This window comes from Dicentrarchus labrax, unplaced genomic scaffold, assembly GCF_905237075.1.
Source record: "Dicentrarchus labrax unplaced genomic scaffold, dlabrax2021, whole genome shotgun sequence".
Classification (NCBI taxonomy): domain Eukaryota; kingdom Metazoa; phylum Chordata; class Actinopteri; family Moronidae; genus Dicentrarchus; species Dicentrarchus labrax.
The window spans coordinates 16,838,954-16,859,307 of NW_026136723.1; the positions used below are offsets into that span (position 1 = coordinate 16,838,954).

The 20,354-nt window shown below is 41.2% G+C and overlaps 3 protein-coding genes across 3 annotated transcripts in view; 2 read left to right on the forward strand and 1 right to left on the reverse strand.

Moving 5' to 3' along the window:
* Positions 1–9,961, reverse strand: part of pag1 (phosphoprotein membrane anchor with glycosphingolipid microdomains 1) — a 48,532-nt gene extending 38,571 nt beyond the window's left edge. The window contains exon 1 of the mRNA XM_051391404.1: positions 9,700–9,961. The gene's annotated coding sequence lies outside the window, so the exon portion shown is untranslated. The remainder of the gene's footprint in view (positions 1–9,699) is intronic.
* A 3,122-nt stretch (positions 9,962–13,083) lies between these two features.
* On the forward strand, positions 13,084–15,428 carry mrpl53 (mitochondrial ribosomal protein L53). Its single transcript, XM_051391439.1, has 3 exons — positions 13,084–13,243; positions 14,531–14,643; positions 15,233–15,428. Exons 1-3 carry the CDS (start codon positions 13,149–13,151, stop codon positions 15,343–15,345), a joined length of 321 nt encoding a protein of 106 aa, XP_051247399.1. The 5' UTR covers positions 13,084–13,148; the 3' UTR covers positions 15,346–15,428.
* Positions 15,429–16,886: 1,458 nt separating this feature from the next.
* Positions 16,887–18,653, forward strand: fabp4a (fatty acid binding protein 4a). Its single transcript, XM_051391430.1, has 4 exons — positions 16,887–17,074; positions 17,321–17,496; positions 17,614–17,715; positions 18,387–18,653. Exons 1-4 carry the CDS (start codon positions 17,002–17,004, stop codon positions 18,438–18,440), a joined length of 405 nt encoding a protein of 134 aa, XP_051247390.1. The 5' UTR covers positions 16,887–17,001; the 3' UTR covers positions 18,441–18,653.
* The last annotated feature ends 1,701 nt before the right edge of the window (positions 18,654–20,354 follow it).

Here is a 20,354-nt window from a genome sequence, read left to right on the forward strand (position 1 = left end):
TTGTTCTCCCACTTGGCTCAAACATCTTCCTCCAAATCTATTTACTCATTCATTCAGAACTCCCTCTGTCTAATTCTCTGTCTGTGTCACTCTCTCTTCGTATCTCCCTCTTTTTTTTTCTTCCCTCCTTTCCTTTACGTTTTGACATTGCCATTGTCTGCTCCTGGATAGCGAAGCATATTTACCAGCAGCCAGCGGACCCAAACAAGAAGCCTATTCAAAGAGCTCAGCAGTGACATAGACGGAGAAAGGAAGGAGGAGAATGGAGTGTGGAAAAACAGGGAGACGGAGAGTAAATTCCCTAGATGACTTGCTGAATATCAGTAGGCAATCCCCCTAATTTCAAAGGAAAATGTGCACACAGTCCTAATGGCTATAATTGCATCCTCATCAAGCTTTCCTTCAACTCTCATGTTGCAAATTGTTGCATTCAGACTCGACCACACAAACACACACTGTCTTCGACGGCTCTCATCCTCCCACACCACACACACACACACACACACACACACACACACACACATCATGCTCTCTGGTGACATAATGCCCCATAGTCCATTAACAAATACTGTCCCTGCAGTAAACAGTCATTTGCAATCAGGCTAAAGGCTACTCTCCAGAGAAAATTTAATAAAACTAGCCACTCATCTCCTCTGTACCAGCCAGATAATGGCTTCATACAACCGTACACTCTAAGGCCACGCAGTTAAATCATATCTGATCACTTCCTTTATTGCTAATGTTGACGCGAGCTCAGCGGTCAAAGAGACGAATAAAAAGACCAAAAATATCAGGAAGTTACTTTATCTTTCTTTCATAGTCGGTGGCAGATTTCTTGGTTCCTTAGTGAAGGAAAGTTAAATTAATGTCAGAAAATCCCTGACCTCGGGTGTAAGGAAGTGTCATCGATTATCAACCCACAAACACAAGATATTTGATACAAGTGACCTTACCACCTGTGACAAGATTGTTATTGACATTATATCACAGTCAGAGAGACTGAGAGAGTCAGAACTGATGAAGAATGGTGACTGTATCAAAAGCAGAGTCCAAAATAGAGGAAGCTCTATGGGAGCCAGTGCGTCACATCCAGTGCGCACCCACCCACCCTGTAGCTACCAGGACTTTCTCAAAGGACAAGTTATTTGAAGATGTTACCTCGGGCCCCTGGAAAATGGTGAGAAAATATCACAATTTTCATTTTATAGACTGCAGTTAATCAAAGAAGAAAGAATACATTAATCAATAATGGAAAATAATCATTAGTTGCAGCCTTACTCTGAATGGCACAGAGAGCGAATTAAACCAAATCACTTTTAAAAACCAAACGTTTGACCCAGGAGAGCTCTACCTTTCAGTTAACTTCCCACGTTTCTCACTTTTCTTTTGTCACCTGTCTGTTCTTCACATTCTCTCACCACATTACTACACTGACGAGCACAAAACACTTGGGAAAAACAGTTTGAAATGGCTGGCCATGTAATTTCAGCCCTGTACTATTGCATTTTATCAGAGTGCACACATAGCAGAGCATGTACCCACACCTTGTTTGTCTACGGCTTATATTAATACGCCGGTGCCCGTAGAGATAAAGGGGGCATTTCCTATTATGAGCCTGCTTGGGAAAAGGGAAGAGGGAGGTACGCTTTAATTGTAAGCAGGACAGACTGTCTTTGTGTGTGTGTGTGTGTGTGTACACGACTGCCTCTGCTTAACTTTGATGCCAGTTGCAGGGATGCACGTTTTCAGACATTGAGAGACAGAGAATGTGGTAAGAGAGTGCAACAATAGAGGAGAGGGGTGATAAGTATAAAAAGAGGAATAGAAAGGAGACAGATAAAGGGGAAACGTGAATAAGTGTGAAACATGGTGACAGAAGGTTAGAGAGGAGCAGGTATGCAGCATGTAAGACAAGATGAGAAGAGGAGGGACAGGTGGAGAAAGAAAAGGATGTGAGAAAAATAAGGCAGACTGGAGAGAAAATGGAATAAACTCATATCAGATATGGCCAAAGAAATAAAGAAAGAGGAGGGGGAGAAAGGGGGGAACGACAGACACAGATGGATAGAGAGAAAGAAGGTGTAAAATGGTGTCAGGCAGCCTGAGGTCCTTGGTGATGGATGGCAGTCAATCCGATGGCCATCCCATCCTTCATACAGAGCAAACAACCACCCTGTAGAGCACAGAATCTCACACTTCACCACACTATCAGCTGATATGTGCCTCGCTGGATGGAATAAACATGGGCCGCACACACACACACACAAGTGCACGCATGTTAGACAAATACAAAATATACACACAGAGAGATGTCAGAAAGCCCACCAACAATCATCTCTTTGTCTTTTCATCATGTCCCCAATGACCCCCATTCAGCTCCAGTTATAAACTGTCCATGAACAGATATTCTGTTTTTCTCCAAAACACATGATGTCAAACACCTGACCCCACAAACACATGATGACTTTATTAACATTGACAGAACACTGCTTTACTGTATTGTGCATTTCTCTCAAAAAAATGATTACTTGCTTGCTATTTTCTAGAAAAACTGGATTGTTTATGTAGGCAAATTTGCTAAGGGAGAGACACACACAGAGATGCAGACAAGGGCAAAGGCTTGAGTGTATATGCAGAAAACCACACAGGTGAGTCCAACAGAAAGGTAGACAGAAAAAGGATCTTACACAAGGAAACAGATATTGTTCTCACAAAGACAAAAAACAACAACGAGTAGGCTGCCCAGAATACAGATAAGGCGTACGTGTATGCAGACCTTTGTGTGTGCTGTATGTGAGTGCTTAATGTGCATGTACGTATGTGTGTGAACCCTCCCTGCAGTGCTTTAGCCAGCAGAGTGTGAGACGGGGATCCTCCCCTTGGGTAACATTACAGCATCCACCCCTGCAGTGTGTGACTGTGTGTGAACGTCTGCTGCATCAGCAGCACTTTACACCGAGGACAAGGGACGGTCTATACACACTCTGTTCACCCATGTCGCCTGTCCATCACCTCACCTCACCCCTCCACTGCACCCTGCATGCAGTTGATCATTTGAGTACCCTAATCTCATAGCTGTGTTTTTACACGACGCATGCACGGCGCATTTTCGGGCACTTAAAGGTGTTGTGAGTTGCATTAGTTGCGTGTATCAAAAATAAAACCCCACTTCCCATAAACCGCATTGCTTCTGGTACATAGGGTGTTGTTACTCGTCCCCTCCCAGTCCTTGGCATCACTCCATTTGCATTGAAGAGCAAGAGGCAACAATAGCAGCAGAAAGCAGCCCATGATAGCAGTGAACAAGCAGTGCAAAACAAGAGTCTAACACGGACCTGGGATTAGTAGAACTTGAATAAAAGATGTGTAAAAGCACCGCAGAGCCCATCAGTCTTCTGGAGTTTAAAATGTTTTGGACACCAAAGCAAGGGACACGTAGGTTTTATGTTTTCTAAGAGGAGTATGGAAACCAATGTTCCTAGTGAGTTTTTCAAATGTAATTTTTTTGCTTTGAGGGCCATAACAAAAATTCCATTTACCTCCATTGTGTTGGGTTGGCGACAGACATCTCACAGACAGATCTCAGCATCTCAGCAGATAAAACCCATCTAAAGCTACCTGCATGGCTACAAACCAGACGCACGCACGAAAATACTTTTCAGGATTCTTTCTTGGCATTTCAGTCACAGCTCAAAGTCCACTTATTTCTTCATTTTTCATTCATTTCTGCATTTCTTCACAGATGGAGTTTGCTCAGTTGTCAGATGGAGCTATAGCTAAGCTAACTGTCTCCTGGATGTAGCTTCATATTTAGCATACAGACAGGAGACTGGTATCATTCATTACATCTAAGAAGAAAAGGAAATGCGTGTAAGAATTCCCCCAAAAACTATTTCTTTAAGACTGAATGGCTGACTCAAGAGTTACTTACTAGCTTTCTATGTTGATGAAGACCATTTGATAAAGCTTTAATTGTTTCTTACACAAGAAGTCAATGACAGCGTAGCAGAATACAAGTCATTTCAAATTCCTCAACCCTGTCCCCTCTCTCTCTCAGAGCAGCTTCTAACATCAGGGAGTGAATACATAACAACCTGTGTTACCCACAATTCCTGGGAAGAGGGACTCTGATTTCCCATTAGAGCTTCCCCAAGGCAATCTCAGTTAATCGCATCCGCGGTGTTTACTTGCCTTGAACACTCCACACTCTCCCTCTACCCTCTCTCTCTCTCTCTCTCTCTCTCTTTTGCTCTGTCACGCAGCAGCACAGAGCTGAAGTCTGTTTCTGTGCTGGAGCGTAGAGAGAGAGAGAATCTGAACACACTCACAAACACAGAGTAGCAGAACTGTGGAATACATGCTGAAACACACTGTTATCCTTGAGAAAATTGCTAAGGGCCACCTTGAGTTGATAACAGTGTTTGGGTCTGTGTACTGTATGTATGAAAGACGTAAACAATCGTGTAATGTGTGTGTAAGTGGAAACTGATGTGTAGGAGAGTGTGTTTGGGTAAGTTTTGCATCTGTGTAGGTGTTTGAGATTGGACAGACTCCTAAGTTATGCATGTGTGTCTGTCAGACTTGTACTTTTTTTTTTTTTTTTTTTTTTTTTTGACTAACCTGTGGGTGCATGTGTGCTGTGTGTCAGTTAGCACTTTGTGTCTTTTGGCTGCTAAGTGTGTGTGTTTCAGGGTGAGATCAGGCAGGATTCCAACTACTGTACGTCAGGACAAACAAGTCTGTCTTCAACAATGTGTGACGTGTTGCTTGAAAAAGACACACACATGCGAACACGCACACTCACACTCACACGAGATTTAGCATTCCTCAGCTTGGTATGTTTACATAATGAGCTCAGCTGTTTCTTACCTCAAAAGGTGTTGCCTATTGCTATTAGTGAAGTTTCTCACACACACGCGCACACGCAAACACACACGTTTAAAAAAAAAAAAGGTGATCACTTTCTTACGCCCCATAAACACAGAGAATAGACAGGTATTTGAAGTAATATATGGATCTGACAGCACTCCCTGTACTGAAATTAAATGTATTTAATAACATCAAAGTGATGAAGTAAAACGCTTATCTCCACTACAAAGTCTCCTCCTGGATGATAAATCTTTCCAAAGTCTGAAGCTCCGCATTTTGTCAGAGAAGAGATTCATCATGGTTCAACAATTCGATCCATCATTGATTAACTAATGTAACATTTTAGCTCAGCAGCACATTAGGTAGTTCCCCTGTCTTAAACAAGCTGCTAGGAGCATTTACTGATCTTACCAAGGTGTGAAAAAAGACATTTCTCATCTATCTTTCTCAACCTGTGCTGGTTTCACTGCGGGAATTTGCATTTCTGAGCTGAACACTGCTGTAAACCTGTTGAATATCCGTTAACTCTGTCGAGTGCACCCTTTGAAGATTGTGTACTTGCAGGAGAGGCGCTTTGGGTGCTCTAATAACTACCACAAATGGGATTTCAAAAAGCATAACAAGTGCCCTTTACACTGTACAGAACAAATGAAAAATCAATCCTGCAAGGGTCAATAGTGTTGAGGAGACAGAGAGGAGCACCAGTGACCGAACTGATGCACTGTAGATCAATATGCTGTTTTTATTATTAGAAGTGCTATCTCATTTTTTATTCTCTGCTTCTGTCATACCCTCCATTTAAGTGCTTCTTTCTTGCTTAATCTCTGCTTCAATCCCTGTTTCACTGAACCCCGTAATCTTTACAAGCAGAGCAGACAAGGCTTTTGCAGAGACTAATTCGACTAGAGCAAATAAGTGCAAAGTTAATGATCGTTTCTCCACCGGCAGTGAGCTCGTCTTGCTTTCAAAAATGACAGACCTCATATGGCAAGATTACAGATTGAAGATAAATGAGCATCACTCCATGCTGTCACACTTAATGAAAGGGCTGAATCTAAAAGACGCCAAATCCTGCTAATGATGATCAAGCCCTTAAATCATAGCGAAATATAGCACAACCTGAGTGCAGCTCAGTGGGGCCTTAAATTAAAAATCACTTTAATACATGCGTGTGGTGTACACCCAGAGGTGGGAGTGGAGTCAGAGACCTTGTTGGCGTAGCTCATCGCGCTGCATTTATGTAATGCTTGTAAATGTTCATTATAGCTACACAGAAACACAAATGGGTGTTTCCTTGTCAGTTTGCAGTTGCCCACAGAGGCACCCCTAGACCACAGTGCGACTGCTAAATGATTTTGGTCTGCATGAGCTATTTCCTCTTTCCTTTTAGAACCACACATATAAGGTGAGAACTCACATTTTAAAAACAAAACATCAGCTGTAATGTGAAAATAAAGCAGAAGCCAACTTGGAACACATTGTATGGGTTTTGTTATGACCATGAAAGACATGTAGTTTGGCAGCTAATAACATAAAAACACAGAAATTCAAATCTGTAAATATCCCCTCCTGACCAGCACAGCATGGAACTAGATCTAAATGGAAAATAATTTCGCTTTCGCTCTGTTCCAGATCAATGAAAGAAAAAAAAAAACAACAGTATTTTCCATTTTCACATTCAGAATCCTGCTCAATCCAAAGCAAGCTTGGCTTTTAACAAAAAAAATCCTTGGTAGTCACATCAACGCATGCTTCCTCCAGACTCAACCCTCAGTCCAATCCCCAGAGGTGTGTGTCTCAGATGGACAGGGGTGTAAAAACAGGGCGTGCAGGGTAATTGCAAAACCTGGAGGGCAGAGCCAAACACTCCACTGTTTGCCTACCAATGATGGGGATGGGGTTCTTGCTTGTTAAAGCCTAAGTGAGTGTGAAATGTGTGTAGTCTGCTAAACGACATCTTGACAGCCTATGATGAAACTCTACTTTCACAGCAGTCAGACAGAGTGCGATTATGCTTTTCTCCTTTCAGCAGCAGGACCTCCAGGCCCGCAGCACATAGCAACATCACTGTGTTCTCCATCAGACACATTAGGACCAGTCTTAATGAGTGCAGAATTACAGGCAGCTGTTCAGCCTCACCCCTCCTGAATAGAGAACAGTTCAGGTCATGCAAATGACTTTCCACAAAGTAATTTAACCACGAGGTGTTGTGACTCAAAAGCCGACACATGGGATTGAACAGGCCTGGTGAGGTTAAAAAAACCCCAATTTGAATAGTTTTGCTCTAAAACATTTCCTGAAAGCAACTGACAAACACTTATAGGAAGAGTTTGATACCTGGGGAAATACACTTAATATGTATGTTACATTAGGAGAGGATTGACACCCCTCTAATATCTGTCAGCTCAATAGGTCATGCTGAGTTTTACGGGTGGTGGTGGTACGTGTCGGACTGTTTGTTGGCCTGGAGCAGTGACTTCCTGTTTCTGCTGATTGCTTGACAAAAGACGCCACTTGTTGCTTTTACGCTTTCTGTTCTGTACGGATAAACAAACAACATATAATGTGTTCATTAGTGTTAAAGGTGCGGGTAGGTAGAGCCAAGCTAGCGGTTTCACAAATGTCGAGCCTTTATGCTAAGCTAAGCTAAGCTAAGCTAAGCAGCTTCTGGCTTCAGTCCCATTGAACTAACTCCCCATTCTCCATAGGAACCTTTAGTTGAGGCAGACAACATAAGCAGCTCTTTCAGATTCAGCGGAGCTCAGTGTGGATGTGGCTAGACCCTCCTATCCGAGCTGGATGAGAAAATGTTTGGACAGCTTGAGTGCGATCCTTTCAGGGAAGGGGTGTGTGAACAAAAGGCTCCCCCATATCAACCCAATACAAACTCTACTTGTTGGTGTGGTTCGGTAAACTCCTCGGTGATCGCTCTCGGCCCTTTTTGCTCCTCACTCATCTCCCTTCTTTTCGCGCAACAGCTGCACGTACGCGGCCTCGTCTCCATCCAAATACCAGCATTAGCGGCATGCTATGAATACTCCAAAGTTAAAACTGTCACAAAGCATTTGCCATGCCGCTGTCCTCTTACATTCACCGCTACACACTCAATCTCTTATAGAGTGACAGAGATTTAGTTGTACACTGACATCCAGCTCTGACCCTGACATGTGCGTTTTATAAGCTGCAAAGAAGCCTGCCAGCTACTTTCTTCCAAACGCATTACAATGACATGAAAACAAAGTAAGGTGAGGATTTGGGGGGGTTTATTTAAGCACAAAAAAAAGAACATTGCACTCAGTTTAGACTTTGGTTAAAGATTCAGGCTTCAAAACATGGTTGTGCCGGGTACTAATTTACCAGGTTCCTATAAAAAGATGCCATTTCATTAATGTTTAAGCATGTAACAGAAGGAAGTTCACTGAAAGTAAAGGGAAGCTAAAACAACGTGCAAATTGTGTTTGCTGAAGTGAATGTCAACTTCTGTGAAAGGCAGGCTGCTGCAGGGTAGATGGCCTGCCAACAGTTCCTATTCAACAGCATCAACACAGACTGAGGGAGGGGGTTTCTACTGTGTGTGTGTGTGTGTGTGTGTGTGTGTGTGTGTGTGGAAGAGAGTTGGGGGGGGTAGAAAGGGAGAGCTCAAGGAGAACTGACAGAGTGTGAAAAGGGGTGTTTATTTATTTGGCAGGTCAGCAGAGAGGAACTTCATATTTACAATTACAGAGGAAGGTGGATGTACAATGTGTGAACAAGTGTGTGTGTGTGTGTGTGTGTGTGTGTGTGTGTGTGTGTGTGTGTGTGTGCTTCACCTTACGTGTTACGTGTGTTTGCTCGTGTGCATGCATTTAGAGGGGAGAGGCTGCGTACACTTCTCCGTGTCAGTGAGGACAGTGCTGTTTATGCATGTCTGAGGATAACCCAGAGGGCTTTGCAACAAACAAACATACCGTTTATGGTATAATGTGTGTGTGTGTGTGTGTGTGTGTGTGTGTGTGTGTGTGTGTGTGTGTGGGCTAGCATGCCTGTGACTAAAACCAGTCCATGTGTCAGAATGGGGGAAGGTGATTAGCATCTCACACACAAGTACAGGTCTATTTCACTTAAAGATAAAGATTGACCAGTTTCCCATAAATGATGTGATGAGTCTTTAAAATGCACATATGAAGAAGAAGAAGAAGAAGAAGAAGGTCAAAATATATCTAATTTCCTGTATGAATACACACGCTTTAGACAAGGCGATAATAAACAGATATAAGTCCATTAATATTACTGGATATTAAGGTTTGTCACCTATATGTTTTTAAGCAATATATTGTCAGCTTCCCTTTAAGATGAACCTGATGCAGCAGCTTGGAGAGATGGACAGAAGACTACAAGCCAATATTAAATAAAGAAGGCAGATGAGAGAGAGAGAGAGAGAGAGAGAGAGAGAGAGAGAGAGAGAGAGAGAGAGAGAGAGACAACTGCTTCCAAAATATCCAAGTGTCAGTGTTGAATATGAACCGGAAACAAGAAATGTTTTAGTTTAAGGCAACAAGTCCCGTGTTCCGCCTCTACTGTCACCGCTACTCAAATTTGGCTTCACTGCGACCACTGAGGCTGCCGCAGTCAGTCACAACTATAGCCTGCTGTCTGTCTGTCAGTGAAGTTTCCCTCCTAACACACACACACACACACACACACACACACACACACACACACACACACACACACACACACACACACACACACACACACACACACACATCCTCAGCCCGGTGCAGCACTGTTAGGATAACCAAACAAGAACTTTTACGCACAGATGTAGAAGATAAGAAAACGAGCGCTTACCAGCGAAAGGAGCACTATCCGCTAGAAATCAGCATTCAGCGGCAGAAAGTGGTTGAGTGTGTGTTTCGCCCGTCCTCCTCGTGAAGCTCGCAGTGCTGCCGCAGAGAAGTGTCAGCGGTGTATGTGTGTGTGTGTGTGTGGAGGCTACAGAGACACAGAGCTGCTACTCCTTCTTCACCCTGCGCACATTTTTCTAGACGCGAGAGACACGGAGCTGTTCATCTGCTCCGCTGCGAGCTCCGCCAGGCAGGACGCTGCTGGGAGGAGGAGGAGGAGGAGGAGACCCTGAGAGCTGCGGCTGCGGTGCTTCATGGGAAGTGTAGTTCACATGGGGACTTTTTTAGGAGATGTGATTCAAGTTGTTTTTGAGCTGAATTTTATTGCCCCCACAAGCTAGAAATACATCATTGAGAATGCCCACAGATGATGGTGTTAATCTTAATGTTAACTGATACACATCAGGCTGCAGACCTGTTTTTAATAAGATGTAGTCTCACAGATCTTCATCTGATTTGATTTAGTTATTCCATCACTGTCTATACTGTAAAGGAAGAACAGTCACTTTCATACATCCCCTGATTGAGCTTACTTTTAATCAAAGTTAAATAATAAAGTAAAATATTCACCATTTTCTGGGCACCGCTTGAAACCCTTCAAGGACCTCTCAGGGTCCCTGGACCCCAGGTTGAGAACCACTGCATCAAGGGATAGATATATAGAAATAATTATGTGTGGGTGAGCCTTATTTACTGGCACATAATTTAGTATACATTTTAATTCTAATATTTTATTATATATATATAGGGTTTAAGATAAGATGTACCTTCATTCATCCCCGTAGGAGAAATTATTTGGAGATATTAATATGAAACCAAAGAATGTGTAAGACAATAGTTTAGTTATAGATTTTTTTATTTGTCCATGTGTACAACAGTATAAACAAGATAATTATCCTCCTGTCAACTTAAAAAGAGATAGGCCTAAAGGAAAGGAAAGGAACTAATTACAACATGATTTGGTGAAATACAAACAAAATAAAAATAAATGACAATAGGAAACACACGTAATATGTACATATATAGAATAAAAACAATAACAGACATTTATAGTATTTCACAGCAGCAGCTTTAAACAGAACAGATTGCCTCGAGGAGCTCAACAGATGACATTTGTGTTTTTACTGATAATGAATCTATGATTTATGACCAATATGTTTGGTTATATTTCACATCTAGAAATAATCACAACATACGTGAGAAATATAATTCAAAGTCTATCAGTAATATTCAGTGATACTGGGAATTTATGTTCCTGGGGAGACCCTGAGGAGCTCCTCAGAGATGCAGAAACCGAATAGTGACTGGAGTCATGAATACAGTGCTACCAACTTCCTTGCACACTGTGTATCAGTCTCCAGGGGGAAATACCTTTCTTCTAACAGTAAATGCACCGGTATTTTCCAAGAGAACTCTTGAGTGTTCTCACATACATTGTTACAATCTTTCCCCTGTTTGTTCACCAGGAGCAGCTGCTTCATGTTTAATGCTGAGAATATCACAGCTTCTATACTCAATACTCACACCTAAACTGGGTGTCACCCAAATTATGAATGTCAGATAATATTTGAACTCTTAAACTGACAGTGTTGTGACACATTGAAACATGTTATACTGTTATGGCTATAGTATTGTGTTTTAGCTTTAAAAAGGACACCAGTGTATCTAATTATGTCATGTGTTTCATAATTTATCACCCTGCTTAAAACAATACTACTATTTTCTTTGAGGTCAACCATCCCCTTGAGCATTCATTGTTTCGGAGCGCCCTCTTCCCCCGCTTTCTTATTACTGGACTCACTGTACAATAACTTAAGAAGTATCTGTGTGTGTGTGTGGGTGTGGGTAGTGTATAGGAAATGCTTCTGTCTCTCAGTAGCCGTATGTCTATATTTAGAGCCCCGTGCTTTCACTGTCCAACTGTCACAGGCTGGGTCAGATTGTCGGCCGTTCAGGAAAGAGACTGGAGGCATGCTTAAGTTAGGATAAATTGTACAAGCTTGGGTGTGCTGATCTGAGAATAACACATTTGTTATTCACACGCCCCAAAAAAGAGCGTGGCTATAAATACCCAGCTATACTGACCAGAGGTCAGGGAAGTGCAAACGCAATGCTCAAGTTTTTTTTTTTGTTTATTTTTTTTACAAAATGGGTAGATGAGGTGATTAGTATACAGTGTTTTCTCTCATTTTTCTGGAGAGTCTTTTTCAAACGAGTAATTTAAAGAGTGATATATTTCTTATATACACTAACTTTTACTGCAGAGATAAACACACACACACATACACACAGAGATATGCTCTCCACTGTGAAAATTAAATATGACAACCCTCCCTCACAAAAAGTGCATAATTGTTGTTTTGATTTGATGCCGCGAACTCCTCCATTACACACAGACACTTATTTATTTCACAGAAGCAATTTATGCCCTGATTAGATTTGACTGAAGTGCTAACGCAGTCAAAATTCAAATGCATTTCCATTTCTGACTTTTTATACCCTGACAGGCTTTTGACCTTTTTTCATCTGCTGAGTGCAGGAAGCAGCAGTAGCTGGGGACCATTTGCCCATCCTCATCTATTTGATTATGAGATGTGTCTGTTTGATTGTCTATTTGGAGAGCAGCACCTCCTTTATTGACTTAGTGCTTGACAGACCCCCCCCACTCGTTCTCTGCTAACGTAATTCTGCTCTGTGACATCGTTTGTCAGATGATTACAGGAAAGTGCCACAGTCGGTTTCCCTGTGAGTTTGCTTTAATGAGCTTTGCCACGTCATTGTGAACGAGATTAGGCTGTTTACGCACCACTACAACTGTGTTGTATTGTAAAATTCCTATATAAAGACCGGTTATCTTACTACTAGCGTTGTTATTATACTATCACGGTGTGCTTACATACACCTGACATTATAGGAGAGAGCAGGAATATGGTTGTACATCACTGACACCGGCAGAAGCCCCAACACTACTGCCCTTCCCTATGGACCAAGAGCAAATACAAGATGCAAATCAAATGCTATCAAGGAATTTTGAAGGATTTTAAAGGAAGAAACACATATTTTTAAATGGCTTAGAGGTTTATGAAACCATGTAGATGGAGGTTTAAAATACAAATCACTAAAAAAAAACAAGTAGCAGAGGAATTAAAAATAGATTAAACTAATGAAAAGGTATAAAGATTATAACCTAATTTATCATTATCATCACAGAATTCTACATATATTAGTCCTGCATGACTAATTCATCTCTATATGTGCCAATTAATGACACTTTTGTACCTTATTGCATCCATTTCCCAGTCAGCGCTGGTCAGTTCTTTATCCTCTGGCGCCCTCTAGTGGCCGACAAGAGAGGCGACAAGTTCCCTCACACCGGAGGTCACAACAGAAAACATGGCGGCTCCCAGTAAAGCGACCGTGGTGCTGAAGGCTGTGAAGAAAATAGCGATTCAGTTTTCTCCGTTTGAGTCTAATGTCCGGTCCACACGGTAAGAAGTGTGTGTTTAATGTCTCGTTGTGTCGGAGAGTCGTTTTCTGTCACTGGACGTTTGATTTAAAGCCGTTACTTGACAACGAGGCGACCGTTAGCGACAGTGCATCCGAACAGCAGCCAACACAAGATCATTAACGTTATATTAACTACTTTAAACTGTATTTTAATGAGCTAATAACTTGTTATGGTCTGTGGTATAACATATTAAATACCCACGACATAAGGATATCCCTCTTCCATTATTTCCATGGACGTATAGGACACGGTTTGTCTGAAATGTGTCCAAACTTCTTCAATATTTTGGCCTGAAACTGAAAGAAAAGCTGTAATATAATTGATTTAAAACACGTACACAGGTGTTTTCACTTTAATTTTAGCTCATTATTTCGCTCAGGTGAGCTGAACTATGTTAGAATAGAGCTTTTTCACAGCAGCCAGTTTGACATGAAACAGTAGGGTAAACACAGGTGTTACCTATTATATTAATAGCTAACTATTAATTAAGGTCCAGTTCCATTTAGTGTAGCAGAGCCTTCCCACTGAGCCAACATGCACAGTAACAGCACGCTGTCTCTGTCTGACTTGAATGCAACACAAGTATCATTGGAAGCACTGGTGTTTACCCGACTATTACACGTCGAAGTGGCTCCTGTGAAAAAGGCATATTATATGAAGATCTTTCATTTTAAATTTCATGAACAAATAAGAATAATTAAGGTGTAACCTTTCCCACCCACAGTCCTCAGGTGAGGCCTAATCAGGCAAAATAAGTGAAAACACCTGTGTTGGTGGAATGCAGGGGTGTGTGTGTGTGTGTGTGTGTGTAGGGCATTGAGCTTATTGTTATCTGCAGACGCCCTGAATGGACTGGTTACACACTGTCAATAGTTGCACAGCAGACGTTTTGTCTTATTAACACTGAACCAGCACACACAATAACAGGACCTAAGTGGAATGCAGCAATTATTAATACTCCCGAGTTTCCTGCTTTATGTCACAATGTTTGCAACCATAGAGTCTAAAATAAGAATAAAAAGATTTTAGTATTGGTGAAAAATGTTATACTGATGCATGATGTGAGCCCTATATGTGAACAAGCACCGTGTCTACTACCTGTAATGCAGGAGATGAAGAAGTGTTCCTCTCTGCTTCTTAAAAAAAAAACTCCATTACAAAGTGTAAAGTAGCAGAAAAAGGTACTTTTAATAACTGTTCCTTTGCGTCACTGCTGTAATGTAAGTAATCTTTTCAATATGCTCTTGTGTTTGTTGTTGTCCCACAGGGAGTTCCTCGTCTTGGTGGGCTCAGAGAAGGCCAGAGCTACCAACAGGAACTGTGAGGTTGTAACCATGGTGAAACATGACAAATCTGAACCTGTAGTGGATGTTACTTACCGTAAGTATTACCTAACCACATTCAAATGTGTGGGAGAAGATATATTTTACATTGTGATTGTGGCTGGAGTTTTGCGCTGCCATTGTTTTAATCCACTGGAGATGTGTCTTATCCCCATGAAGCAAACCTGTGTGGTTGTTTTTAATTTTTAGTTGCAGTCGGCTCCAAGTCTTTAAAAGCTTCCCTTGAGATATGTCGAGGTTGAGAGGCGATCTATACGTAAATGAACTTGATGCAGAGAAACCACTGTGGTGTACCGGTGGGTGTTATTGGGGAAAAGAGCTTGTTCATTAGACACAGAAAAAGGCTGGCTCTGTACGTGCGTCACAACACCTAGCATACACATGATATTTCACAATAAGTATCGCTCACACACAATGACTCAAATACTTACCAGAAGTAGAGATGTCTGCCATAGGTCAGCAGAATGTTATGCATCTGCTGCCCATTGTGTGTTACTTGACTTCTGTTCAGAGTTAACTTTCCACCTTTTTTTTTTTTTTGCCTTCTTGTACTCCTTTATACAGAGAGATCAGTATTGTGTCTTTATGAGTCACGTCATTGTGTCTTTTGTCTTTCTCCGTTACAGTTGATGGAGAGAGGCTGGTGATGAAAGGAGCAAATTTGACCAGCAAGGAGATGCTGAGTGCATTTCAGTCACGGTGCACAGCCAAGGATCCACAGGCAGCAGCGAAAAAATAACGATCATCATGTTAAATGTGTTGAATTTATCTGTACGTATCAGTGTGTTGTTGGATGTTTATAATAAAAGTATTTCATTTAAACGGGCCGGTTCTGGTGTGAATTGACCTTTGATTCACTTAAGCTACTCTCCAGTGATGTGACGTAATTTGGACGCGCACGGTATTGAGTGAGTTCCTCCCCTTGAATCACACAAATTTAAGGATGAAATCCTACCAGATTTCTACTGTCAACACAGACTTTATTACAATCAAACTGCAACAGCAATGCACCCTCTTAAGGGGAAATAGGTTTGAAATTAGCCCCATCAGCTATGCTTATTTACTCCGTATTAAATACATCAATTGAAATGCTTTAACTGCTAAAAAACGTGCTGTGATCAGTACAGGGTCATGGTGTGTCCTTGCATAATGTGCCATTTTACTGATAAAAGAGACCATTCCAGCATTAGAGAGAACATTATGCAAGCTACAACCTTTGACACAGCAGGCTTAAATGTAATTTGGCACAGAGTTTTAAATGTAGCCCTGCTGAAAAAAAAGAAAACAAACCCTTTCACCCAGTCACAGATCACTGAAATCCTGTCCCCCCTGTTAGCTACCCACTGTGTCATTAGCATCCATAACTTAATGGCTTTTCTCCATGGATGGGTTATTATTACATCCACGTTTTCACAAAGAAAATGTATTTTCATCAGTTTTCCAGATTAGCTGAAGCATTTTCCTGATGGGGTTTGGCATTCATATTCTAAGCTAAAGAACTTTAATGTCTTCTACTATACTGGCAAGTAAAATTGCTACCACCACCTAATGGGTCACCCTCTGTAAAATGTTTTACATGTTGTAACTAATGTCTTAATTTGTTAATAATTCATTTGTGCCTTTTTTTTTCTTAATTATAAGCCATTCTAACTTTTACAATAATACAGACATAAATGTTACTAATCCATTACTAAAAGATAATGATTCTTACCCCTTTAAACCAACCATTAAGTTTGCAATATGAATGTTAATAAATCATTAACAAAGGGTTTTAATCATCATCAGGTTGTATTCGTTTTATCGTAGATTGTCTGCATGTTTGTAGAAATAAATATTTCCAACCTTGCAACATAAATGTGTTTAATGGCTTATAACAGATGTATAATTATTGTGATTAACCTTTATTTATAACCATTCATAATCCCAGGGGAGTGTGATTAATAAATAATGATTATTAATCACCCACCACACCTCCCATGAGGCTTTGACTGTATTACAACTCATATGTAGTTGTTGCATGATAACATGGTTAAATTAACAATATGTTGACATTTATCATGCAGGTGCCAATTGAGCTCAGAATATAAACAAAAAAACACCAATGAAGATATGACAATTATTATGAAAACACAATTAAACCCCCCCTTTATGAGAAATCCCCATTCAGTCACAGATGCTATTAGCCAGTGAGGCTAGAGGCGGGATTTCAACGTTCCATTATGTGACGTCGCAGGCCGTGATTGGCTCCCGCTGCGTCGCTGGATGCCGGGCTGGCCCTTTAAAAACGAGTCTGTTCCCACACTGCAAGAGAGTTGAATCCGGAGTCACTCCACAGGGTCGTTGTTGTTGTTTTTTGTTGTTGAGGATATCGCACCCAGAAAAAAAACTTGCAAAGATGGTTGAGAAGTTTGTTGGGACGTGGAAGATGATTTCCAGCGACAACTTTGACGACTACATGAAGGCGATTGGTAGGATAGTGTGTGCTTAAAGCCCCAGGCTGTCAGCTGCTAATTAATTTAATGCAACTTATGCTAACTTTTTATTTTTTTTTAATGTAACATTGGCTGCAATCTGCAATCTGGTCCAGTTACCTGACTGATCTGATTGCTTTAATGGTCTAGTTACACATTAAAAACGGAGCTTTCAGGTGTATTTGAACCATAAGTGCGTTATATTTAATGCATTCTGCTGATCTTGCCCTTCCCACTCTGCAGGTGTGGGTTTTGCGACCCGGCAGGTGGGGAATCGGACCAAGCCCAATTTGGTAGTGACCGTGGACGAGCAAGGGATGGTATGCATGAAGTCTCAGAGCACCTTCAAAACTACTGAAATCAAGTTCAAGCTCAACGAGCCATTCGAGGAGACGACCGCTGACGATAGGAAGACAAGGGTTAGTGTGGTCTGAGGGCAGAAAACAAAATAAATCCTGGGGGGGGTCTTTTTTTTTTTTTTTTTTTTTTTTTCCTGTTCTGGAATTAACGGCTTGTCTCTGTTCTGTGCCCTGCAGACCGTGGTGACTCTGGAAAACGGAAAACTCGTGCAGAAACAGAGCTGGGATGGCAAAGAGACGAATATTGAGAGGGAGATTGCAGATGGGAAATTGATAGCGGTAAGGATTCAGTTTCTCCTGACTTTTTTTTATTTATTTATTTTTAATTTTAATAATAACAACCAACTTTAAGGCACCTTTTTTAAATACATTTTATTAGTTTGTGCAAAAGTACTTCATCACGTAAAAGCATCCTTAAATTTTTACTCCTTTTTTCTTAAATCAGCAAATCAGCATCTTTTCACGTTTGCTTTGATGTATGTAAAAGTAATATGTTCATGATCAGTTATTGTGTTTTGTCTAAATCCTGATTTGTAAACTCCCATATTCCACTTGAGAGAGCAAACATGCATGTATAGGTAAAAATAACGAATTAAAATGTCATTGTACTGCAGGAAATCCTACAGTAACATTGGTGGCGCAATGTAAGGTAGTAGAAACAAAGACAACCCCCCCCAAAGTATCCCCTGAGGAAGAGTACAGTTACATCATAAGACATTAAGAGAATTCTGTAAAGGATAAAGTCAGACAGGCTCTCCAATAGGAACACACTGATTAACCCTAGAAAGATTATACACACATTATGAGTTATGTAAGAATTTACCTCTGCATGATGAGCTGCAGCCTAAATTCTTACCTAGACTCAAAACACATGCAGGAATCTATCTCCACCTGTCTTTTACAACTGCACCTCTTTTGCTCTTCACGCCCGATCTCCTCTTTTCCCACAGAAATGCATAATGGGAGACGTGGTCGCTGTGAGGATGTATGTGAAGGAGGCGTGATGGGGTCCCTTATCAACCCTATCGTCGGATGACAGGCTCAGTTCAATGAGCACAATACCAAACTAAAAGTAATGGCGTGTTCTGCTCTTCATATTCTTTATCTTCACTGTGTTGCCAAAATTAAATTTCTGTGCCTCTGTTCTCCAACATGACCCATCTGGTTTCATTTGGAATTGTTGCGGTGATTTGAATAAAAATGAACATTTGTGGAAATGGTGTCTGTTTATTGAATTTTAATAGTTTTTTTTTTCTGCTGTTTATTTAAATGCTGTAATGTCTAGATTTAATTATGACATTCTTGAAAGCGTTCCAACCATCGGGGCGTGCTGAGGAATGCTGTACAAAAAAAGTGCTTTAATGGGAACATACCACCTAATCTGACAAGCTGATTTCCTGACTTTAATGGTTTATTCCCATGCTTGGTGAATATTACTGTAATTATTCCCCGTGCAATCACTTTTTCCAGCTACTTTGGCTTGCACAGTTCCTCTGTGCTTCCTTATTTTTGTAAGACAGCACAGAGATCCAAACATATTTCCTCGTTAAAGGTCAAGAAGTTGACTGTCAGCCATCCTGATGATGTATGATGAGTGTTGGCAGGGGCTCCTTGAGGAATGTGAATTTTTGTTTTTATAAGTATTGGGAGCATCATGTAGAAGGGTCATTGAGGAAATGTATCCCCTCTTCCTTTTTGGGAGGTCGAACATTTCCCGTTGCACATGTACTGGCAGCTGTACGTACATGGAGTAACTAAGAAAGCATTACGGGTTGTCCCCACAGACATCCCCACCCTTTGGCCACTGGTCAAGTGTTTGTGTGTTGGGGGGTGGGGGTGGGGGGGATTGTTCCAGAGGCCACAACCATTTTCCCATGACAGGAAAGGGAGACGATAGCACTGATTGGACCTAATGGCCAAAACAGCTGAAACAGGTGGAACTGTGGGCCAACACTTATGTTCCTTTCTGCGTGCACAATGGTGCTGGCAGTCGAGGACGTACAGTGTTTGAACTTTTGGGAAGATGCCAAGTGGATGAGAATATCACAGTGGTCGGCAAGCAAAGGTCAGCAGTGTAGAGTTGTATTAGTGTGTCATTGGCCGTGTTTTTAGTGCCTCAAAAGACATTTCACTGGATCACTTAAAGGAGGTACAATTTCCTTCATACACTTAACCCATTCTCATCCATTACAAAAGAGAAGCAACTTTGCATTGAAATGATTGCTGTGGTTACCAACCGGACACTGCTGGCAACAGTTCAAGGGCCCTGGCCCCAATTTATTGGGGGAATTTGTACCATTAAAAGTACAATATCTGACATTATTATGAAATTTAATTGCCCTGTCTTGCTAAGAGGCACTGAGTCAAAAAATCTAGTTCCAACATTGTTTTAGTATATTGGGCTCACATGATGTATTCCCTTAAATAAAGTTGTGTTTTAGAAAATTACCTCAGATAAACTGACATATAAGAGTACTGGTTGGTTTCTGGGTCTTCAAAATGTACAGAAGCTTTCATCTATAATAATGTGCTGTGTTCACTGTACTTGGGAACTTGGAGGCAACAGATACGGGTCCCCCAAACAGCTTAATCTGGCCATGCCACAAACTCTCCAAACATGTGAAAATGAGATCCTGTTTTGTCTTTGTTGAACATGAGGAAAGGACATCTTGAATGTGATGCACGTCAACATAAATGTTTCTTTCCACCAGTATGATGGCTTTTAATACATACCTGTAGCGGAAATGATAAAAACATGGTGGTTAGTCCTGTTTACTTGTTGACTATTAAAAGTAAACCGTGCTGCTTTCATAAATACAGTAAAAGCTCTGCAATCCATTCCTAACTCCTGCTCCTGCTTCTGAACACTTTTAATGTCTGTTTTCAAAGTGCTCAGCATTCTGTGTGCACATGATAAA